The 24,867-nt window shown below is 42.9% G+C and overlaps 1 protein-coding gene across 7 annotated transcripts in view; it reads right to left on the minus strand.

The window, feature by feature from the left end:
- Positions 1-24,867, minus strand: part of nek10 (NIMA-related kinase 10) — a 231,817-nt gene that overhangs the window by 164,256 nt on the left and 42,694 nt on the right. For 6 of the 7 annotated variants that reach the window (XM_069914019.1, XM_069914023.1, XM_069914020.1 and 3 more), the window contains exons 3-5: positions 17,743-17,885; positions 10,994-11,092; positions 2,061-2,145 (exon numbers count right to left, since the gene is read on the minus strand). In XM_069914019.1, the coding sequence (XP_069770120.1) occupies positions 2,061-2,145; positions 10,994-11,092; positions 17,743-17,885 (327 nt within the window). Of the gene's footprint in view, positions 1-23; positions 61-2,060; positions 2,146-10,993; positions 11,093-17,742; positions 17,886-24,867 lie in introns of those variants that run through there. The other variant, XM_069914024.1, reaches the window with a different exon arrangement.

Genomic DNA, 24,867 nt, shown 5'->3' on the forward strand with positions numbered 1-24,867 from the left:
CATTCTCAAATCAGGCATTCTACCTTTCAAATGGATAAGAATCTCCTCTGCAGGCACCAGAGTCATAGGTCCAGCAGAAGACTCATGACCTGTGATGGCACAGAAAGTTAAGACACTCATAGAGAGCCATGACACACATAGATTCTTTAACATTCTAAGAGCCATCTCAGCAGGGGTGTGGGGGGGTGGGGAAAGAAAGGGGAAATTCAGGGGTCCATAGGCTGTGTGTGGTCATTTCTTTTTTTTTTAACCTTCACACATGTGCTAGTGCCAGCTGCCGTATGCGCCATGAATTGTAGCTCCGGGGCCATTAGCGTCACTCGTGTCACTTCCATCCAATGGAAGTGACACTAGTGGCCTCAGTGCTCCAATCCATTGTGCACATGCCAGCTGGCACTAGCACAAGAAACATGGCCACACATGGCCTACTGTCTCCAGGACTCTGCATTTAACATGGTAGTGCCCCCTTTCTGCCCCTACACTGCCAAATGGAGGACAAATTAACATCCAGCTAATGGTGGCACTGGACAGATTACTCAAAAACTAGTCTGTCCGGCCTAAAATTAGATATGTGGCCACCCTAAATGAGAGACAAGAATGGGGTGAATTCATCAGGGACAGGGAGGTTGTCAATGATTCATCAACCATGACCCTATTGCTCATATGAATGCCTCCTCTAACAATCACTGCTGACACGTGGTTCAAATCCAAATTGAAAATAACGAGGCCTTCCCAGCAGATGGATTTATTCCCAGTGAACTCCTAAATCTCAGCAGTATACAGTTTCAATCACAAATCCACAATCTTATCATCGGCTGGACAAAGATGAGGACCTCAGCAATACCATATAGTCATCTGCAAGAAAGTTAAACTACACTATTCCAAACTTTGTCATGGTAAATTATTACAAAGTGGATTGGGTTAAAGAATGAAGGATCTATCCAAGCCTCCTTGAAGAAATTTAATATTCTTGCGAATTTCTACCCTATGACTACTTAAAGTGGACAGGGAGCATGTGGAACAATATTGAGAACCTCAAATTCATGTAATGACAGCACAAAGAAAGCCAATGTAAGCAATACAAGGAGAGGATCACCTACAAACTAAGAACAATTTGGCCTCCAGGCACCTTGAACTCCTTATGTGGAAGAGTACAGTTCCAACTGACTCATAATTTATATTAAAACCCAAAAACCACAGTAAAAGCAAGTCATCTTTGATGCTGAGGGATGGCATTAAAAAAAAAGAAAAATTGTGAATGGGTCATAGTTTGAAAATGTTTATAAAAGCTCAATTGACATGTTTGTAAAATATGATGGCTCAGCATTAGTTAAGTCAATTCATCTTGGGTCTCATTTTACCTCAGGAAATTTATCCAAGCTTGCCTCAAGTTATATTTGATTCATAAAGGAATCTGTCCTGATTCCCTTCTATTAATTTAAAAGCAAAGAAAATCAGGGGTCTTAATTTAACCAATTTTAAATATTAATAAAAAAATGAAAATCAGTAAGAGTAAATCTATCAAAAATAAATGTTTTTAAACAAAAGCAAGCAGACAATGGTTGACGTAACACTATACCATTAATTGGTCAGTAAAATTATTGATGCCAGAAAGAGGGCAGATAGAACACATTAAACTTAATGGAGCTGTACAAGATTCGAAAGGCATAGATGGAGTGGACAGCCACCACCTCTTTGTCAGCGCAGTAAATAGTGGAGGACATCTATTTAAGGTGAGTGGAAGAAAGTTTAGGCAATCAACGTGCACACAGTGTGGGACCCCTGAAATATACTTCCGGGGTGATGTGGAAATTAATTCAATAGGCCAATGTAAGACTCTTGGATAGACACAAAATGAAAGAGAAATGGAGGGTTCACAACTGTGAGGGATGGGAAGGTTAGATTGATCATGGAGTAAGTTTATATAGGTTGCACAACATGATACTCTGAAGTGCTGAAAATTCTATGGTTTATAATGGCAACGGATCCTGGAAAATATTTAATCATCTATGAGGCACTCAATTTAGCAAAAGTTAACAATACATTGCTTATTTACAAACCTGGTAAAATGGATCTCTCATTAACAACCTCAGACAAATTAAAACGTGGAGAAAATTAGCAGGTGGAACTTGGTCTACCCATTCTCTGTATTGAAAAGATACCACAATTAGTTACAAATAAATTGTAGGTTTACATTAATATACCTCTGCCCATGATAACCGTTTACAGGTGTCGTATGCATCTGATTTCATGCATCCAAATATTGCCAAAGAAATGGCAAGGATATTTCTTGGATAAAATTCCAAAAAAGTTTCTTTCAGATGAGAGTGCTCAATTTATGCTCTAAATTATTTGAGACACCGGAAATTTCCTACATCATCTCCAGATTGAAAGAAATGTCCAACTCAATCAAATTTTGAAAAAATTCTAAGGAAGATTATAAAAATGAAATGGCAAGGAATTGGAAGCCTTCCAACTTTTTAATGGTTGCAATTTGAGAAATTCTACAGGCCTCTGCACAGATTTTCACCTTTCAAAATTCACTGTGGGAGACACTACAGTGAGCTACTGGATATTAAAGGGAATGGACAAAGAAAGAGAAACTTTCACGTAAACTGAAAATAAAGAAAGAGTGCAGTCATTTCAGTAATAAATTAGGATGATAAATACTGTTTCTAGTTCTAATGCCTGGAATAAAACTAATGACTGAAATGGTCAAGAGCAAGACAAATGCTGGAACAAATTAACATGCAGAAGTCAGAAGGAGTAGATCCATATTTATCAAAAGACCATTATATCTGAGTAAGTGTCTCTTTAACAAAAATGAACACCCACTTAAATGATACACTTTGATAATTTTAAATCTTTTAGATCAACCATTCTCAAACATTTTTGGCTATGGTCCACTGAGGACTCTGCTCAAAGTTTATGGGCCCCCTTCCCTGTGAAGCAATCAAGTTTAGTTGGTTTCTTCCATACTTCTCTCATTAAAATATTTTATGATTTCAGTACATGGGCCCCATTATATGTGCTGAGGCTCTCAGGGGGCCATATTGACTCCATTGAGAATGATCCCTGTGTAGCGGCACACCGCAGTGGCAATCAGGCCGGTGCTCTGGGCAGCAAGCGTAACTGAGAGCCAGCAGATCGCACAGCAGACTGGGTCAAACAAGCGAACCGGTGATTCTATGGCTAAGACAACATGGGGGCCAGCATCCCCAACATGCACTGGCCCCTGCTGCACAGCCAACAGCCAGGGGATAGCGCGAGGGGAAGGCAGCAAGGGGGCCCGTGCGCAGGAAACCCTCTATTGTTGTGTGGGCAGTGATGGGGCAAACGGAAGGAATGCCAACAGTATAAAAGCCGGACTTCAGCCCCAATAAAATACAGACTTGTACCTCACTACACACTATTCTTCAAATAGCACGTGGCTACAATTGGTGACTCCGACGGTTTAGACGGCATCTAAACCCAAGGATGAGTGAGTCGGCAGCAGTCCATGCAGTTGCCCTGAGATTGTCAACCTTCTAGACGAATCAGCCCCGCATATGGATCGACCAGGCTGAGGCACAGTTTCAGATCCAGCAGAGTCCACCCAGTACTATCATGTGCTGAGTGCCCTGGACCAGGACACAGCAAGTCGAGTGGCCAATTTCATCCAGGAGCCCCCGTTGGAAGGCACTACACCACCTTCAAAGAGCTGCTTATTGAGACATTTGGGCTCTCACAGCGAGAGAGAGGGGCATGTTCGCTCCACTTAGACGGGCTAGGGGACAGGACCCCATTGGCCCTGATGAACAATATGCTGGCACTAATTGGGAAGTATGAACCCTATATAATGTTTGAATAAGTGTTCTTAGAGCAATTACCTGAAGACATCCAACTGCTCCTGGTGGATGACGACTTCGGTAACCTCTGGAAAGTCGCAGCATGAGCGGACATTTTATGGAAGCAAAAGAGAGTGCTCGGCATCCATGAGGCTCGTTGCCAAATCCCACAGCCAGACCTGGGCCAAACTGCAGAGGGAGCAGCAACCCCCCAATAATGCTTCTACCACCAGCAATGGGGCTCTGAAGCCTGATGATGCTGACCACCATGCACCTACCCTGTAAATATTGGGGCCAGTCGTCGCTGATGGCCATGATAGCTGGCAAAGAAGACAGCCTCCTGTATGTGAGGGAAAATCAATCAGGGCGCTGGTTCCTCATGGACACAGGAGCGGAGGTCAGCGTCCTGCTCTCGTCGGGGCAGGAAACGAGAAATGGGCAAATGGGCCCCATGTTAAGAGCTGCCAACAACAGCACTAACAGGACCTATGGCACGTGCAAGGTCCAACTGCAGTTGGCAGTAGTGGAACAAACACTCCTCGGGGCAGATTTCCTGCATGCCCACAGCCTGCTGGTGGACCTGAAAGGCCGGAGACTCATCCATGCAAAGACATTCCAGACCTCCACTCTCAAGGACACCAGATTCCCAGTCCCCCACCTGGACTCAGTGCAGTGTTTCACAGATGAGTATGCCAAGATCCTCGCAGAGTTCCCGACAGTGCTTACCCTCCAGTTCATCTCGGAGATGCACAAACACTGAGTGCGACATCACATCCTGACCCAGGGCCCACCGCTCCATGCAAGAGCCAGATGACTGCCCTCGGAGAAGCTGAAACTAGCCAAAGAGTTCAAAAAACTGGAAGAACTGGGCATAATACAGTGGTCAGACAGCCCTTGGTCATCTATCCTGCACATGGTGCTCAAAGCCACTGGGGGTTGGAGACCATGTGGCGACTACTGCTGGCTTAACGAGGCCACTATGCCAGATTGCTACCCCGTGCCGCACATACAGGACTTTGCAGCCAACCTGAATGGGGCAACGATTTTCTCTAAAGTAGACTTCCTGCTGGCATACCATCAGATCCTCATACACTCTGATGATGTCCCCAAGACCGCCATCATCACCCCGTTCAGTTTGTTTGAATTCTTACGCTTGCCTTTTGGGCTGAAGAATGCAACGCAAACCTTCCAGCAGCTGATGGATGCAGTGGGTGGAGTCCTGGATGGCACTTTCGTCTATCTCAATGACATCTTGCTGGCGAGCAAAGACCGACAAGAATACTTGGTGCACATCCGCAATCTCTACACCCAGCTGAGTGAGTTTGGATTGACAATCAACCCAGCCAAATGCCAGTTCGGGATGGAGACCATTGATTTCCTGGGCCATAGGATAACCAAGAAAGGTGCCACACCACTATCCAGCAAGGTGGAGGCTATCCAAAAGTTTCCAAGGCCCAGCATGATCAAGGAACTGCAGGAGTTTGTGGGGATAAACATCTTTTATCACAGATTCATCCTCTCAGCAGCCAGAATCATGCGGCCTTTATTCGTCCGCATGGCAGTCAAAGCCAAGGATGTAATCTGGGACCCAGAGTTGCCGGAGGCTTTCGTAAAGACCAAGGAAGCACTGGTGGGTGCCACTCTTTTGGCACACCCCAGGTCGGACTCTCCAACAGCCCTGATGGTGGATGACTCAGGAATGGTGATCGGTGGAGTTCTGGAGCAGCAGTTTGGAGGGAACTGGCAGCCACTGGCTTTCTTCAGTCGGCATCTGCGACCTTCAGAACTGAAGTATAGCACTTTCGACAGGGAACTACTGCCACCGTACTTAGCCATCCACCACTTCTGATACTTCCTCGAGCGCAGGACTTTTACGGCCTTCACCGACTAAAAACCCCTGACCTTCGCCCTGGCAAAAAATCTCGGACCCTTGGTCAGCTTACCAACATCATCATCTGTCGTATATCTCCAAGTACACAATGAATGTGCAACACATCTCGGGCAAAGACAACATGGTGGCAGATGCACTGTAAAGGCAGACCATCCACGCGCTATCAAAGGGAGTGGATTTCAGGGCACTGGCAAAGGCGCAAAAGATGATGAGGAGATTCCCCAGTAAAGGACAGTGACTTCCTGCACCAGAGCACTCATCTCCTCCTAGGTAGCATGGTTCAACATGCCATCCATCCCACATCATATTGGACAGAGAAGCCCAATTCACCTCCAGCCTCTGATCCAACCTTGAAAGTCTGTGGGGCGCACAGCTACACCACACTACAGCCTATCACCCACAATTGAATGGGCTGGTGGAGCACTTCCACAGACACCTCAAGTCCGCACTCATGGCCAGACTACAAAGATCCAGCTGGGTGGACGAGCTATCATGGCACTCTTGGGGATCCGCACTGCATCCAAGGAAGATCTCAACACCTCTTCTGCAGAACTCATGTGCGGAGCTCCACTGGTGGTCCCCGGGGAATTTGCACCATCCCCGGACAAACAACCGGACAACACAGCAGCACTCCTCTGCAGGCTACAGGAATGAGTTGGCACCTGGTTCCAACTCCACCGACCAGGCATGGACAAGTGAGGATCAACAACCCAAAGATCTACAGTACTGTGAGTATGTTTTCATCTGCAGGGGTCCACACCGTCCATCGCTACAGAGGCCATACAGGGGTCCATTATGGATCATACAAAACAACGGTGTCACATTCGAATTGGAGTTCGGAGGTCTTCACTAAGGACAGGTTGAAGCTGGCATGCCCCATTGAGATGCCAGTACTACACAAGAGAGGCAGACCACCAAAGACAACAGAGACACTGCCTTCGGGCATCAAAGACAAAACTGCTGGTTCTTGGGGGCCGGGAGGGGTGGGGTCATGTAGCAGCATGCCACCGTAGCAATCGGGCCAGCACTATGGGCAGCAAGCACAACCGGGAGCCTGTAGACTGTGCGGTGGCACTGGCTCCAACAAGCAAACCGGTGGTCTTATGGCTAAGGCAGCATAAGGGCCAGCATCCCCAACAGCCAGGGGATAGCGTGTGGAGAAGAAGGCATTGTAAACAAGAGGGGGCCAGCATGCAATAAACCTGCAATTGTTATGCAGGCATTGACATCAGTTGATGTGGAAAACGGCAGGAACACCCAACAATATAAAAGCCAGGCTTCAAGTCCAATAAAACACAGAGCTATACCTCACTACACCCATATGTATCTTTCTTTGAGCTACACCTGAATTTTTAATCAAAGAGAAATAAAAAGCCAAATTATGAATCCTCTCCTTGTAAGTTAACTAGTATAACTTTCCACTGAAGTAATCAGTTTATGTAAAGTATGGAGTCAATTCCAAATTTACTCTTGCTATCCTAATAAATCAGCAATTAATTCATTAAAATAATTTTTTCCTCAAGCAAAACATGCCTAATATACAGAATTTTTCCCAAAGACATACATCATTTGCCTTATTGCGCCTCCTTTAATATCTTATTCCAATTTATAATGGGCATTTAGTGCCACCTATGGTTTCTACACATCAACATTTACTTGGGCCAGAGCTGTTGGGGGAGTGGGTGGATGGAAGGGAGGGGAGGGTTTATACACAGAGACTGTCTGCACCCTCAGTCAAATGATGATAGCCAGACAAGGACCAGACCTCAGAGATCTCACCAAAGAAACTTTGACCAGCTTTGAAAGAAGGCAAAGATGGGAATGAATTTTTGCCTCTGACAAAGCTGTATTTGTCAAATTTCTCTACCTTGTGATATTTAAAAATTATTAAAGTTAAAGTAAATTAACTTGAAAATTAATATTAACAATTTGGTATTAATGGTTAAGAAAATGTTGCAACAAGAAATACTTTCATCTTTGCACTAAAACAGGACCATTGGACTAAAATCTTATTTCCTCTTTTTCTAAATAACCAACAGGTCTCAATATTTCATTGAAATAAATGAGGTCTCAAATCATTTTCATGTCTCAACTGGGCATAAAATCTGAAGAATGTTTCCCTGATATTCTGCTGGAAATTACAGTAAGACTGGGATTAACCATGCCACTCTGCCCGGCACGCCGCGCCGCTCGCCGCGCCGCACGCCGCGCCGCACGCCGCGCCGCACTCCACGCCGCACTCCACGCCGCGCCGCACTCCACGCCGCACTCCACGCCGCACTCCACGCCGCACTCCACGCCGCACTCCACGCCGCACTCCACCCCGCACTCCACCCCGCACTCCACCCCGCACTCCACCCCGCACTCCACCCCGCACTCCACCCCGCACTCCACCCCGCACTCCACCCCGCACTCCACCCCGCACTCCACCCCGCACTCCACCCCGCACTCCACCCCGCACTCCACCCCGCACTCCACACAGAATCTATCAATGTCACCAAGTGCCAGACCTGCACTGAGCATAGTTATTGGACTTGCACTTGATTGCCTGAATAATACTGGTTCCCTTCTAAACCATTGACTACTGCCATCAAGATTAAGTTCAACATTTCCGAACTTCAAAGGTTCAATATTTCTGCAGTTTCCAAACTAAAAGAGAAACACCAATCTCCATGTGCTGGAATCATGAGCAAACAAGCGATGCAGCTGTTGCAAACAGCTTCAATACATAGAAATTGTCAGTTAATGTTTCAGATTGGGATCCTTTATCAAGACTATAGTAGGAAGGGGTGACATCAATTGCTAGACTGAAGCCATGCATAAACATCATATTCCTCCTAGACATCCTTAAACTCAATGGCATGAACAATGCTTTTTCTAATTTTAAGTGATCCCATCTCTATCTGGTTCCACCATTTTCATCTTCTTTACCCATTCTTACATTTCTCTAATATTCCCCCTGGCTCCCCGTGGTCTCTCTCTCTCTCTCCACCTATATCTCCACTTCTTCCACCTTGTGACCAATCTCTTAGCCTCTCACCAGCTTTTCAGCTCAAGCCCAAAACATCAACCGTTTTTTACATTCTGTGGATGCTGTATGACCTGCTAAGTTTCTCCAGCACTTTTGTGTGCTGCACTAATCCCCAACATCTGCACATTTTCTTGTTTACCTGCAGCTTCTTCCCCCTCCATTTTATTTCCCCCTTGACATCACCAATTCCTATTTTAGTCTCATATGGGGTGCTGATCCAAAATATTGCGTATCTATTTCTACCACTCTGTTTCCAAACGACACGGGGAATGATCAATGGCCAGAAATCTGGCAATGCCAAGTAATTGGGAATGCTGCAAAACTGAACAGAAAATACATTAATTTTTTTTTAATTTAAATTTGTTTCTCATTATCACCTAACTAGATGAAAACTGGCTAGCTGCAGGATGGAAATCTCTTTAGTCAGGGTTACTGCCCTGCCAGGAAGTGGGTGGAGCATTTTGCAGCAGTAGGAACAAAGAAGTATAGGGTTGTGTGGCAAGGCATGGGGAGCAGTACTCAGTTTATCAAAACTAGGTTTATGTAAAATAAGCATTCATATTATCCAGAAATAAGAAAACATAATTGCTTGTATCAGCTGTTTTCTTTCCAGAGAAAAGTGATTTTCAGGACACCAAGTAGTTTAATTTATATTTGCCTCAGAGTTGAGTGGCAATGATGAAGCATACAAGAGAGAGACAGATCAGCTCATTGACTGATGTTACAATAACAACCTTGCGCTCAACATCAGCAAAAACCAAGATGAAGATTGTGGACTTCCTGTGAAAGTCAGGAGAACATGTCCAAGTCCTCATCGAGGGCTCAGTAGTGGAGAGGGTCAAGAACTTCAAATTCCTGGGTGTCAACATCTTCGAAGATCTGTCCTGGAGCTTCCACGTTGATGCAATCTCAAAGAAGGCTCACCAATGGTTATACTTTGCACGGTGTCGGAGGAGATTATTACGTCACCAAAGACTCTCGTAAACTTCTACAGGTGTACGGTGAAGAGCATTCTGGCTGGTTGTTTCAATGCATGGTATGGAGACACCAACTCTCAGAACAAGAATAAACTCCAGAGGGTTTTTAACTCGGCCTGTGACATCATAGGCACCAGACTTCACTCCATTGAGGACATCTACATGAGGAGGTGTCTTAAAAAAGTGGCTTCTATCCTCAAAGACCCTTGCCATCCAGGCTATGCCCTCTTCACTCTGCTACCATCAGTAAAAAGGTACAGCAGCCAAAAGACACACACTCAACAGCACAAGGACAGGTTCTTCCCCACTGCCATCAGATTCCTGAATAATCAATGAACCAAAGACACTGCCTTACTTTTCGTGCACTACTATTTTTATAGTAATGGTTATAATATGAAAATTTACACTATGATGCTGCCACAAAACACCAAATTTCATGACTGTCCATGACAATAAATTCTAATTATGAGTGTCCTCTCGCATGTTTTGAACCAGATGATAAAGAGGATAGTGTATAAACTAACACCTGATGGATAACTCTTGGCCTTTATTTGGCCTTTACTTCTGACTCAATATTAAGAAAAGACCGTCAATTCAATCCATTCAATAAAATGCCAAAGACTGGGATTAACCATGCCACTCTGCCCATTCATTTATCATTTTAAAATGATAATCCACAGTTGTAAACAAGAGACACCGCAGATATTGGAAAATTGGAGCAAACACAAAATGCTGGAGGCACTTATCGGGTTAGGCAGCATCCACAGAAAACAAAAGATAGTCGACATGTGGGATTGAAACCCTTCATCAGGAAAGAACAATAGAAATTGAACAAATATTTTTTCATTTTTATTGATAGAAATATATATCATTTTAATCTAATAAAAGTCATATCCATTATATCAAACTGAGCCAATCTATCTCATCATATTAAGAAATCAATGGGAATTGCTATCCATTAGCATTTGAACATACCTTCTTTTTGCAATGAGATAAATTAAAACCTTGTACTATTTCCTTCACATAGCAAAAATAATTAACTCAAAGAAGGACGATACCAACACCTGCCCAATGGATTCAAAATGGTACAGGAACTAAGGTTAATATTGGTGCCAATCATAAGATAGGGCACAGGAAACAGAAAGCAAGTCTTTTGGTACATCAGATTACTAGCTCATTATACATTTTACAATGATAAAGTGTATGCTGTTAAAGCTTTGGTGAAAATATCAATACTTGTTTAACATTTCTCAGGATTCATTCCTACCTGCATGAGAGTCTCTGCTTCACCAGTGCAGTGAAAATTTCCAGAAATTGTTTGTGGTAGGAATGGCAACTAAATTTTCTTTCATTCATATATTTTATACTGTGAAGGAATAGAAAAATAAAAATTAACAATATATATAATGCTCACTTTTATATAAACTTTTATACATTATGTACAGCTCTAATAAATCTGTCATTTTTGTAATTTATTTCCATTGAAGCATGTTATAAATAAAAGAAGCATGGAAACTATCCCTTTTTGCATAGTCGATAATGATGAGTATATATATGCCTTTTACTGCTTCCTCCAAGTAGCTGATAAGTTAAATATTCTTACTGTTTAAATGTGTTAATATTGCAAACTTTAAACCATATTTGCTGAAAACAAATAATATCCTGAAGGCACCATCATTGGCAAGATGTCCAATTTCAAATTCACCTTTGATCGTATACTCCAAGACATCAAGCAGATTTTTTTCTCTTACGTCAAATAGCACAAGCCAAAATAGAATTAACCAAAAAGCACATACAACTCCAACTTTTCCTCCAACTATCTTTTATGTAACCTTCAAAATTTGCCATTGTAGCGGCACTATGATGAAGGAGACGAACGACCACCACGTTGGAGGTTCTCAACGACCATTTAATAAAACTCCTGTGCGCGCCCTTTTAAGGGCAGCATGGGCGGTGATGTAATCAAGGCTGCCTGAGGCACGCGCTGGGCTAAAGCCACGAGGCAAAGAGGTCCCCTGACGGTGCCATCTTTTCGTGGGTGCCCCGCCTCGCGGTGGTACAAGCAGGGCCGGTTTGCCACGAGTATGTGCGCTGCCACACAACCATCCCCTCAGAACCACCTTACTTGGGCGGACGGCCTCGGCACTGGGCTGAGCCATTTGAACCGGTTGAGTGATATCCAAGTGCACCGCCTTGAAGCAGTCTACCGTAAACAGTTTGCTTTTACCCCCAATGTCCATCGTGAAGGTCTTGCCGGACCGCTGCAGGACTCTGTATGGACCTTCAGAAGGCCGCTGTATGGGCGCAGTGTGCAAGCCGCGCCGGACAAAAACGAATTCAGCCGCATCCAGTTCTTTGGGCAGTCGGGCTGATCGGGCACCGTGGTGCATAGGAGGCAGGGGGGCCAGTGAGGTGAGTTTGTTGCGGAGATCTGCCAACAAGATTGGATGGTCCAGCTACCGAGATGGTGTGTCCCAGGAACTGCAGCGCCTGCTTGCTGAACTGGCACTTGGCCACGTTGACCGTGAGGCCAAACTCTGCCAAATGAGTAAACCGGGTGCAGAGGTGGAACTTGTGCTCCTTGTGGTCTCAGCTGGCAATAAGAATGTCATCAAGATATATGAACACAAAATACAGGTCCCTGCCCACAGTGTCCATCAGGCGCAGGAAAGTCTGGGCCACTTTTTTAAGTCCAAAGGGCATCTGTAAGAATTCAAACAGCCTGAAAGGGGTGACGATCGCGGTCTTACTGATGTCTTCAGGATGGACCGGGATTTGATGTTAGCACCGTACCAGGTCAACCTTTGAGAAGACCTGGGCACCGTGCAGGTTTGCTGTGAAGTCTTGAATGTGCAGGATGGGATACCTGTATGGCGTTCAGGTGCTGATAATCCCCGCAGGGTCGCCAGCACCCGGAAGACTTGGGGACCATGTGGAGAGGGGAGGCTCAGGTACTGTCAGACCGACGAACGATCCCCAACTCCTGCAGGCGGGAGAACTCCTCTTTGGCCAGCTGTAGCTTCTCGGGTGGTAGTCGCCTGGCCTTGGCATGCAGCAGGGGGCCTTGCGTTGAGATGTGGTGATAGATCCCGTTGTAGGGCATGGCGGTGGTGAGCTGTGGCTGCAGGATGGTGGGGAACTCATCGAGTATGCTGGAATACTTGTTCCTGGGAGCGGTGATGGCAGCTATCTCCAGCTTGTAGGTTTCCGTGGCATCGAGGCGGACCGATGGAAAGTGTGAGCATTGACTAATCATTTGCCCTTCACATCTACCAGCAGGTCATGTGCTCTAAGGAAGTTGGTCCCCAACAGCGCAGTACCTGAATCTGTGCCCTGCGGGTGCCGAAGAGTTTGATGGCAGAACCGTTGGCTGCCCACAGGGTGGGACCCTGTGCTCGGGTGTGGGTTTCGAGGGAGGTCGGGGGTAAGACGTTCAGTTCCGCTCTGGTGTCCACCAGGAAATGCCAGCCGGTGGACTTATCGGTCATATGCAGGAGGCTGTTTGCGTGGCCAGTCGCCACAGTCATTAACGGCGGCTGGCCGAGTCGTTTCCCTGAAAGGTATAGGGCTGCCTTCACTTATGAGCTTGAGCCCCCCAGCGTTGGTGGTAGAAGCACCAGGTGGGGTGGTGCTCCTCCGGCTTGTGCTGTGGGTGAGGGGGGGGGGGGGGGCTGTGACCGGTGACCTGGCTGAGGACAGCTTCATTTTCCCTTTTGGTTCGCCAGAGAGTGTCTGCTCGGACTCGACTCGCCATGGGTCTGTGAAGTCCTCGTCCACCAGCAGGAGCTGAATGTCTTCAGGCATCTGCTCCAAGAAGATCTGGGAGAACAAGAAGCAGGGCTTGTGATCCTCCTCTAGCACCAGCATCTCATCCATCAAGGCCGATGTTGTTCTGTCTCCTAGCCCATCTAGATGCAGGAGTCTGGAGGCACACTGATGTGGGGAGAGACCGAATGTGCCAAGAAGGAGGTTCTTGATGGCAGGGTATTTAGCCTCGGCCGGTGGGTCGTGGATGAGGTCGTCCACCCTGGCCACAGTCTCCTCGTCGAGTACGCTCACAACATGGTAAAACATTGTGGCATCTGAAAAAATGTTCCTGAGGCGAAACTGCGCCTCCGCCTCCCCAAACCACGTATGTGGGCGATGTGTTCAGAAGGGGGCAGTTTCACAGCAACAGCATTGATCTCTACGGGGTCCATGCTGGGAGGCCAGAAAAACGTCTGGACTCATCGGGGTCACCAATGTAACGGCAGCTATGATGTAGGAGACTAACGACCACCACATTGGAGGTTCTCAACAACCGTTTAATTCAAATCCATGCCACAGCCCTTTAAGGGCAGCGTGAGCTCCGCCCCATGTGGGCAGTGACGTCATCACGGCTGCCTGAGGTGCACGCTGGGCTAAAGCCACGAGGCAAGGAGGTCCCCCAATGTCGCCATCTTCTCGTGGCTCTCCCACCACATGGCAGTAGAAGCAGGGCTAGTTCGCCATGAGTATGTGCACCGCCACACCATCTTTATTTAATTCCATCATTTTGCCTTACTAAATTCAGCATTTTATCTAGCCAACCACAAGCCAAACAACCTACCAGAATTCAAGTGGGCCATGGAGAGCTCATGCTGACACAATCGCTCTCCTTTTTTGCCAGATGGCTTTTCTTTCACTTCATCCCAAATTGATATTACAGTAATCCTAAACTATAGCAAAATATAGGAAATGAAACAGCTTTGCTGCCACTTTAATACATTGTGCAACAATGCTGCAGAATTTGTTATCACTTTTTTTAAAAAACTTCTTTTTACCCAAACATTGACCAACACTCATTACATCTGATAGAAAGTGATATGTCTTATTCTACAAATAAGGCCATGCAGGTTTTAACACACATTTTCGATGGCTCAGCTTGCATGTGTACAAATAAACTTTTGTGAATTTCCTTCATTTAAAATTAGAACATTACAGCACAGTACAGGCCCTTCCGCTCGTAATGTTTTGTTGGTTTATATATACCTACTCAACCATCCAAACCTTTCCTACTGCACGCCCACAACCTTCTATTTTTCTTGCATCCATGTGACTATGTCTTTTAAATGTGCCTATTGTACCAGCCTCCACTACCCTCCTGGCAATGCATACCAGGCACCCATCACATCATGAAAAAAGATAAAATAACCTTGGCTTAAAGAGATGACCTCTGCATTTGTGGCTATAACCCCAGGAAGAAGGTACTGGCTGTCCACCTTATCTATCTTCTCAAAATCTTGTAGACCTCTGTTCAATCACTTTTCAGTCTCCTTTGCTCCAGAGAGAAGCCCTAGCTCATTTAACCTTGCCTTACAAGACACATTCTCCAATCCAGGCAATATCCTGGTAAATCCCCTCTGCCCCTCTCCAAAACTACCACATTTTTTCTGTAATTAGGTGATTAAAACTGAACACAATATTCTAAGTGTGGTCTAACTAGAATTTTGTAGAGCTGGAACATTACCCCACAGTTCTTGCATTCAGCACCCTAACTAATGAAGGGCAGCATACCATAAGACTTCTTATCAACCAGCACTGCAACCTTGAGATATTTATGGATTTGGACCCCAAATCATACTATTAAGAATCCTGCCATGGTTGGGGGTGGGGGAGGGCAATATAGACTCTTTATGTTATATGAGTGTTGCATTGTTCATTTGATTTCTTACGAGTCTATGAAAATCAAAAGTAAAATATTCAAAACAAAACAATCCTGCCATTAACTATGTATTTCACTTCCACATTCACCCTTCCAAAATGCATTACTGCACACTTATCCAGATTGAACTTCATCTGCCAACTCTGTCCAACTCTGCATCCTGTCCATATCCTGCTGTAACCTACAACCTTCAACAACTATCAACAATACCTATAACCTTCATGTCAACTGCAAAGTAACTGACTCATTCTTCTTCATGCAGGTTATTTCAGAAATCACAGAGCAGGGGTCCCAGAACAAATCCCTGTGGAGCTTCAGGCAGAATACTACTACTAGCCTCTGCTTTCTGTCAGCAAGCCAATTCTTAATCCACACAGCCAAGGCTCCATAGTCCCATGCCACATGGCTTTCTGAATGTGTTGACCATTGGGGTCCTTGTCAAATGTTTTAAGAAAATCCATTTGCACCTCATCTACTGCCCTAACTTCATCGATTTCTTTTGTCACTTTCTCAAAAAACACATTTAGGGTTGTGAGGCGCAACCTAACCCTCACAAGGTCATGCCAAAGCCAAAGTCCATGAGAAGACTATGCTTCTTTAAATGCTCATAAATCATTCCCTAAGAATCCTCTCCAATAGTTTGCCCTCTAATGATGCAAGACTGACTGATCCATAATTCCCAGGATTCTCCCTATTGCCTTTTTTAAACAAGGGGGCTACATTTGCCATTCTCTTATCCTCTGATACCTCCCCTATAAAACTTAATATAGCATTTGCCACTTTAGCTCTTATTACTGTTTGAGTTGATTTATCTAATAATGGCTCAAGATAACAATTGACATCATCTCCTATGTTTCCGCCAAAAGTAAAATAAGTATTCTTTATAAAATCTTCATCATCTACATTTGGTGCATAACTATTCACAAGTGTTCACATTCCGGAATAAATCTGGCAATTAATCAAAACCTATCTACCCACAGGATCAATTATAGTATCAAAAATTTTTAATGTTTTTTTAATTACTCCTCTTGCTTTGAAAGATGAAACTATAACTTTGCCCACCAATCCCTTTTTAATTTAGAATGTTCTTTTTCTGTCAAATGAGTTTCTTGTAAAAATGCCATACCACCTTCATCTTTTTCATTTAAGTTAGTATTCTTTTCCTTTTAATGATACAGTTTATCTCATGAACATTAAAACTAAAAAAGGTTTATTTTTATCATCCATTATTCCAGATCAAAATCTCATCCAATCCCATTCTCCCAGATCTCTTTATCAACTCTAACCGACTCCTGTGTACATCTCTGTCCCTTAAGAAAAAAAATAGAAAAAGAATTTAAAAAGGAAAAATTCATTAATAATCAAACAAAATAAATATTACTTCAATAATATTTTTTTAAAAGTGCTGAATAAAAAAATAACAGCAATATTTCCCTCCACCATACCAGGATATGGCACATAATGGTTCAAGCAAGCAAGGAAGAACATCCAACACCGCCCCCCCCACCCCCAAAAGGGGAAAAAATTAATTAATGACACATTAGGAAATAATAAATCTCCCACCGCTTCAAGGTCCATATTAACTTGATCATCATCAATTTACTGCCTTGATTGATAATTTTTTGAATTTGCAGAATCTGCTTAAATTCTATCCATCATTCAAAATCTTCCCTGGATCAGATGTATCCATTTCTTTTAAGTGATTCTATCATATCCTTCTTACTGTCTCCTTTTCAGAATTGTAAGTCTTTTCTTGAACGTCATTCTATCAAAATTTTCCTCACCTCAAAATCTCCTCTTAGCTTTCTCAACTGTAATGAAAATTCTGTGTCTTGTTTGATTCTGTTTTTTTTTTAAAAATTATCATATTGAATTTTGATATTGAATAAGGTTCTCCTGCATTTAGAGAACAGTGATGATTTAATATGGCCACTTAGTAATCAAGGGGGTGGGTGACATCTATTCAGTAAAGAGCTCTATTGAAATATCAAATAGTTGCTCCAGAAAAATTGCTTAAGGGATACAAATTTTGAAGAGAAATATTTGAAACAAAGTAAGGAAAGGGCAAGCAGGCAGAAATGTGGAAATGGGATTTGTTTTAGAGTGCTCTAGCCATGAATCAAAATAAACACAATGAGCCAAATTCACTCTTCTGTGTTGCAAACACAGTAAAAAATTTTGATACTATAAGAGATCCTCCGATGTATACAGTTGATTTTGTACATTGCTTGGTCATTCAGGAAAGATAAAATAAAAGTTATCATGAAATTAAGCAATCCTTCGTTTTCAGACATCATTTTTGTGACATCGACAAATAAAATGTACATTCAGACCTAAAAGCTTCAAGTTCCACAGCCTCAGTTGATTGTTGCTGCTGCTGCTCCCCAGATTGCTTTCCACCATTTTGCTTTTCTTGAATAGATGGCCGCGATTTAGTTACATTTCCATGGCCTTTGGCAAAATCTAGAGCTGGCAACTAAAACAGCAATCACAAACAAAATACAGTTAATCGTGTGATTCATTTTATACCACAGTAAAGGGTAAATTGAACTTTTAATCAACTATTGATTTTAATTAGATGTTACACAACTTATTTACCAAATATTTACAAAACAATTAATTCTATTTAAGAAAATCTTACATTCGTGCAACATTTTTCCGATTTAAAACATTAAAGTGTATTTTGAGGTATAATCATATAATAATACAGGATACAATTTCTACTCAGCTCCCACAAAATGACTAATAATAACTTGATATGTTTCTTTTCCAGATAACATTGAAAATATAAAAGTTAACTAGATTACTATTCATTTTTATTAAAATATATTTTGGATGATGAATGGGGTTTGGTTTAATATCTCATCTAAATGAGGCCATGTTTTGACTATGCCCCTCCCCCCGGCAAAAAAAAAACGCCTATACAACTCAATCAACTACAATAGAACACTGAAGAAATGTGCCTTCTAGTCCCAGGAGTGAAAGTCACACAGGGGCGAGAATGCCACAAGCTGAGCCGTCTTGTTTACAATTCTATGGTCATAATTTTATCAATCATTTACATTTCAATGGACATTACTATAACTGCAAAATCAAGAACAAACAGTGATGGATCATATTACATTGTGATAATTTTGAAGTATACATGTGTGAAAGCTCAATATGGGAAACCTAAGTGATATAAAACTATTCATTGAAAAAACACTAAAAAAAATTATGCTTTGATCTGAATTTTTAATGATGTATTAAGACAGAATTGCCACTAAGATTAAAAACCAACTGTTTAGACTGTTATTCTCAGATAAGCATTTCAAAAATAATTTCACATTTTAAATTAGTTATTATACCACACCTTGTAACCTAATCTCATACAAGTCCCTTTTTTTATCTTTTAAAAGAGAGAAAAATGGTCTTCTACGAAATTACCTACTAGGTGAGATTTCCTAAAGATGGAGTTCAGTGTCCTCCTATAAATTATGTATTTTACAATTGACATTGGGATAAAGGAAGTTTATAGAGCTTGGTAAATATCTTTGGACAGCTTAATAGTTTAATCAGTTCCATTATTTAATTATGAATTGCCTTGGCCCCCTACTATGAATGCAAATGGACCCCTAGAAAATTGTGACCAAAATATATCAAGCTTTTTATTATTAAGTTTTAAAGTGATGCAATTTAATCTGAACAAAGAAATATGTTATGAGTTGGTTGTGCTAGATTGGCAAACTACAGCTTTAAAGAAATACTCCATGATTTTCAACAAATATAAATTCCTTGAAATAGAATTTTAAGTTCATATTATTCAAGTTTCCTTTATTATCATCTAATAGTCCAGATCATGTATTATTACATGAAATTGCCTCTGCCTACCGTAAGGCAGATAAAGAGTCTTCACTAGCATCGCCGGCGCTCCTTACAGTAAGACAGAAGGAATCAAAAGAGAGTCCTTTCACAGTTACTAAATGTCCATGTATTAACCACCAGCAACGCTGCAGTCTCTGTAGCCACAGACATCTGTCTCAGCAACCTGAGCTCCAGATCCATGATTAGGAAGCTTTCAGAGCCAGAAGCCTTTTGGGAGCCCTTCTTCCCCTCAGCACCCTCTCAAATCCCAGATCCAATACCTAGTTTCCATGAGCCAGTCTAACAATGGAAAATGCCAGAAAAAAAACAATTCAGCAAAGACATTAATAAAAATAGGAAAAAAAAACAGAAAATTGAAATATATTAACAAGAAATATTAAATAATTACTTCCAAAAGTGGAGCTCTTACAGAAAGAAAGATGCTTTATAATTGGGAATAATAAAGCAGCAGAAGACAAGTTAACTAGCATGGCTTTGTGAGGGATAGGCCGTGCATCACAAGCCTAACTGATTTTATTGAGAAGGTGACAAAACAAATTCATGAAGGTTCAGCAGTAGATGTGCCATATATGGATTTTAGTAAGGCATTTCCCCATCAGAGACTTGTTCAGAAAGTCATATGGCATTGGATCCATGAAATCTTAGCTGGGTGGATTAAGAATTGGCTTGTCTGCAGAAAGCAGATGGTAGTGGTGAATGGAATATACTCTGCCTGGAGGTCAGTGACAAGTGGTGTTCTGCAGGGATCTGTTCTGGGATCCCTCCACTTCGTTTATTTTTTATAAATGACCTGGATAAAGAAATAGAGGGATGGGTTAATAAGTTTGCAAATGACTCAAAAGGTTGGTGGCGTTGTGGATAGTGTAGAAAGTGGTCATTAGGGTACAGCAGAATATCGTCAGGGTGCAGAGTTGGGCAGAAAAGAAGCAGGTGGAGTTTAATCAGATAACATGAAGTGATGGATTTTTGAAGGTCAAACTTGAAGAAATAATACATGGTTAACAGCAGGATTCTTAACAGTGTGGAAGGACAGAGGGACCTTGGGGTCCAAATTCATTGCTCTCTCAAGGATGCTGCACAGGTTGATAGTGTAGTTAAAGCGGCTTATTAGTCAGGGGATTGAGTTCAAGAATCAAGAGGTAATGTTGCAGTTCACAAAACTCTGGTGAAACCACAATTGGAATATTGTATTCAATTCTAGTTGCTTCATTACAGGAAGGACGTGGAAACTATAGAGTGGGTGCAGTGGAGATTTATCAGGATGTTACCTGGATTGGAGAATGTGTCAAGTCAAGTTTATTATCCTCTGATTGCACAAGAACAACCCGACGAAACAGCATTCTCTAGTACTTGGGGCAAAATAGCCAGACATAACAAACATACAAACAATACATATACAGAAACAGTATATATATGTATGTATATATATATATATATATATATAAAAATATGAACATCTTGGATAGTTAGTGTGAACAGTTCCTTTGCTCTCTGCCTGTAGGAAGAAGCCATTTCTCAGCCTGGTGGTAAACACACCAAAATGCTGCAGGAACTCCGTTGGTCTTTACAGCATCTATAGGAGATTAAGGAATATTGCCAAAATTTCGGGATTGAGCCCTTCTTCGAGGCAGGATATATCAGAAAGTCTCAGAATTCAAATGATAGGGGAGAAATCCAAACCCACAAAGGGTGTTAATTGGGTATGATAAAGAACTAGGTAGAATTTATCATGTCTGTGCAAAAGGAAACAGGTAATGGAGAGACGATGGGGGAAAGGGGGGCAGTTTAATGAAAGCCAGAGAAGTTGATATTAATGCCATCTGGCTGGAGGGTGCCGAATTGGAAGATGTGGTGTTGTTCCTCCAATTTACAGGTGGTCTCAGTCTGGCAGTGCATGTCTGAACAAACATGTCAGCAAGTGAATGGGATGGAGAAGTGAAATGGGTGGCCACTGGGACATCCATGCTATTAAAAAAAAACATAGAAGATAGGAGCAGGAGTAGGTCATTCGACCCTTCGAGCCTGCTCCACCATTCAACGAGATCATGGCTGATCTTAAAGTTCAGTACCCCGTCCCCGCCTTCTCTCCGTAACCTTTAATACCCTTATACTGCCTATTATCCTCAAATCATGGCCCCGGGTTCTGGATTTTCCCATCATTGGAAACATCCCATCTGCATTCGTTCTGTCCAGTCTTGCCAGAATTTTATATGTCTCTATGAGATCCCCTCTCAATCTTCTAAACTCCAGCGAGTACAATCCCAATTTTCGCAATCTTTCCTCATAAGTCATTCCTGCCATTCCAGGTATTAGCCTGGTGAATCGCCTCTGCACTCCCTCCATTGCAAGAACATCCTTCCTTAGATAAGGTGACCAAAACTGCACACAATACTCCAGGTGGGGTCTCACCAAGGCCCTGTACAGCTACAGTAAGGTATCCTTGTTCCTATACTCAAACCCTCTTGATATGAAGGCCAACATACCATTTGCCTTTTTAACCGCCTGCTGTACCTGCATGCTCGCCTTCAGAGACTGGTGTACAAGTACCCCTAGGTCTCTCTGCACTTCCCCCTCTCTTAATCTATTGCCATTCAAATAGTAATCTGCCCTCCGGTTTGTATTACCAAAGTGGATAACCTCACATTTATCCACATTGTAGTGCATTTGCCATGTATCTGCCCAGTCCCTCAATTTATCCAAATCACACTGGAGCTTCCTGAACCCCTCTTCCGTGCACACAACCCCTCCTAGCTTAGTGTCATCTGCAAATTTGGAGATATTACATCCAATCCCCTCAACCAGATCATTAATGTAAATTGTGAACAGCTGGGGTCCCAGTACAGATCCCTGTGGTACCCCACTGGTCACCACCTGCCACTCAGAAAATGAGCCATTTATCCCAACTCTCTGTCTTCTACCTGCCAGCCAGTTCTCAATCCACATCAATACTTTGCCCCCAATCCCATGAGCCTTGATTTTGGAAGCCAGTCGTTTATGCGGGACCTTTCGAAGGCCTTTTGGAAATCCAGGTACACCACATCCACTGGCTCTTCCCCATCTATTTTACCTGTCACCATCTCAAAGAATTCCAATAGATTTGTCAAGCACGATTTACCTTTTGTAAATCCATGTTGACTCCGTCTGATCCCTTCTCTGCTAGTCATATGCTCCGCTATTACATCCTTAATAATGGATTCCATCATTTTGCCCACTACTGATGTAAGGCTCACTGGCCGATAACTCCCCGCTTTTTCTCTACCCCCCCTTTTTAAATAGTGGGGTAACATTAGCTACCCTCCAATCCATGGGTACTGATCCTCAGTCTATCGAGTTCTGGAAAATTATTCTTAAAGCATCTGCTATCTGAATGGCCACTTCCTTAAGTACCCTAGGATGTAGATTATCAGGCCCTTGGGATTTATCTGCCTTCAATCCCATCAATTTCCCCAAGACCATGTCCTTAGAGATACTGATTTCTTTCAGTTCCTCCCTTGCATTAGTCTCTATGTTTCCCAACATCCTTGGGAGGTTATTTGTATCCTCTCTTGTAAAAACAGAACTAAAATAAGAATTTAATTGGTCTGCCATTTCCTTATTCCCCATTATATATTCCCCTGATTCCGACTGCAAAGGACCTACTCTGGATTTCACCAGTCTTTTCCTCTTGACATATTTATAAAAGTTTTTGCAGTCGGTTTTTATATTTGCCGCAAGCTTACTTTCGTAATTTATTTTTGCTCTCTTGATTAATCCCTTTGTCCTCCTTTGCTGCATCTTGAACTGCTCCCAGTCTTCGGTTTCGGTACTTTTTTTGGCCAATTGATATGCTCTCTCTTTGGACCCAATGCTGTCTCTAATTTCCCTTGTTATCCACGGTTGAGTCACCTTTTTTGGTTTATTTTTATGCCAAACCGGTATAAACGATTTTTGCAATTTCTCTATTGCAGTGGACAGAGCTGAAGTGCTCAACAAAGCAATCTCACAGACTGTGTCCAGTCTCTCCAATGTAGAGGAGACCACAGTGGGAGCATTGGATGAAGTAGATGTTCACCACAGATTCACAAGTGAAATCTTGCTTTATTTGTAAGGACTGTTAGGGGCCCAGAATGGTGATGAGGAAGGAGTGTGGGCATAAGTCGAGCATCTCCTGTGGTCACAGTGGTTAGATCCCAATGGGATGATTGGTGGGGAAGAAGCAGTCCCTGCAGAAGGCAGAATGAGGAGGAGAGGGGAATATGTGTCTAGTGGCTCAGCCTGGTGGTGTTGACTCTACTACTCCTGTATCTCTTTCCTAATAGGAGCAGTTGTAAGATTCTGTGTGCACGGTGGAAGGTTACTTCAGATAATGATCACAATGGAAGGTTGAAGAAGGTTGACATGATAGTAGCTGGATCAGTCTTCTCAGGAAGTGCATCCACTGTTGCACCTTCCTGACAAGTGAGTAGATTTTGTGTGTCCACTATAGGCCACTAGTTAAGTGAACTCCACTAGAGTGTTATTGATGTGTTGTGGAGGGTTGATGTTTCTGGTCCAACTGTCGTCCACGATCACCTCCTTCGACTTGACCACATGGACACTCATGTTATTACTATGGCACCATATCGTGAGATATTTCACTGTAGTACTACTCATTATTGTTGCTGATGAGGCCAACTACTCTGGTTATCAGCAAACTTTATGACACTGTTGGAGCAGGATCTGGTAATGCAGTCGTGGGCCAGTAGTGTGAACAGGAGCAAGCTGAGCACACAGCCCTGAGACACACCAGTGCTCAGGGTGATGGTGCTCAACATTCTGCTACCAACACAAACGGACTGTGGTCATTTTGTCAGGATGTCCAGAATTCAGTTAGAGAGAGAGGTATGGAGTCTCAGCGAAGACAGTTTCTCCACCACCCTCTGGGGAATGATGTGGCAAGGTTAGCAGAACAATTAAGGATGAGAGATGACTAAATAGAGGTCTACAAGATTATGAGAGGCATAGATAGGGTAGTCAGCCAGCAACTTTTTTCCAGGGTAAGTGTTCAAAATTTAGACGAGACATCAGGGATAATTAAAAAAACACAAAGTAGTGGATCCCTGGTATGCATTTCCAGGGATGATAGTAGATCCTGGTACAATAGGGACATTTAAAACACTCTTAGGCAGCCACATGGATGAAAGGAAAATAGAAGTTTATGAGGTAGAGAGGCTTAGTTATTTTTAAAAATAGGTTTATATAGACGGAAAATTCAAAGTTTGTACTGTGCTGTAATGTTCTATGTTTATGTAATTACTATGTGAAACTGAAAACTACAAATGCTGGACTCTTAAGGAAGGAATGAGAAATTAAAAGGTCTGGCAGCATTCGTGGAAATAAACTGGCAGTCAACATTTTCAGTTGGGACCCGTTTTTTTTTTAAGATGAGGATGGGAAGTGGAGCTATCATGTTTAAAAAAGGGGGTGTGCAGGTGAGAGCCAAGAGATAATTGAATAGTGGATAAAAGAAAGTCAGGGAGATGGAGAGAAAAAAAAAACTGGGAGCAGGGGATTGGGAAGAAAAGCAAGAAAAGGAGTGAGTAAATTACATATGGAAAGTAGAATCAGGTGGGACA

This window comes from Narcine bancroftii, chromosome 1, assembly GCF_036971445.1.
Source record: "Narcine bancroftii isolate sNarBan1 chromosome 1, sNarBan1.hap1, whole genome shotgun sequence".
NCBI classification, from domain to species: domain Eukaryota; kingdom Metazoa; phylum Chordata; class Chondrichthyes; order Torpediniformes; family Narcinidae; genus Narcine; species Narcine bancroftii.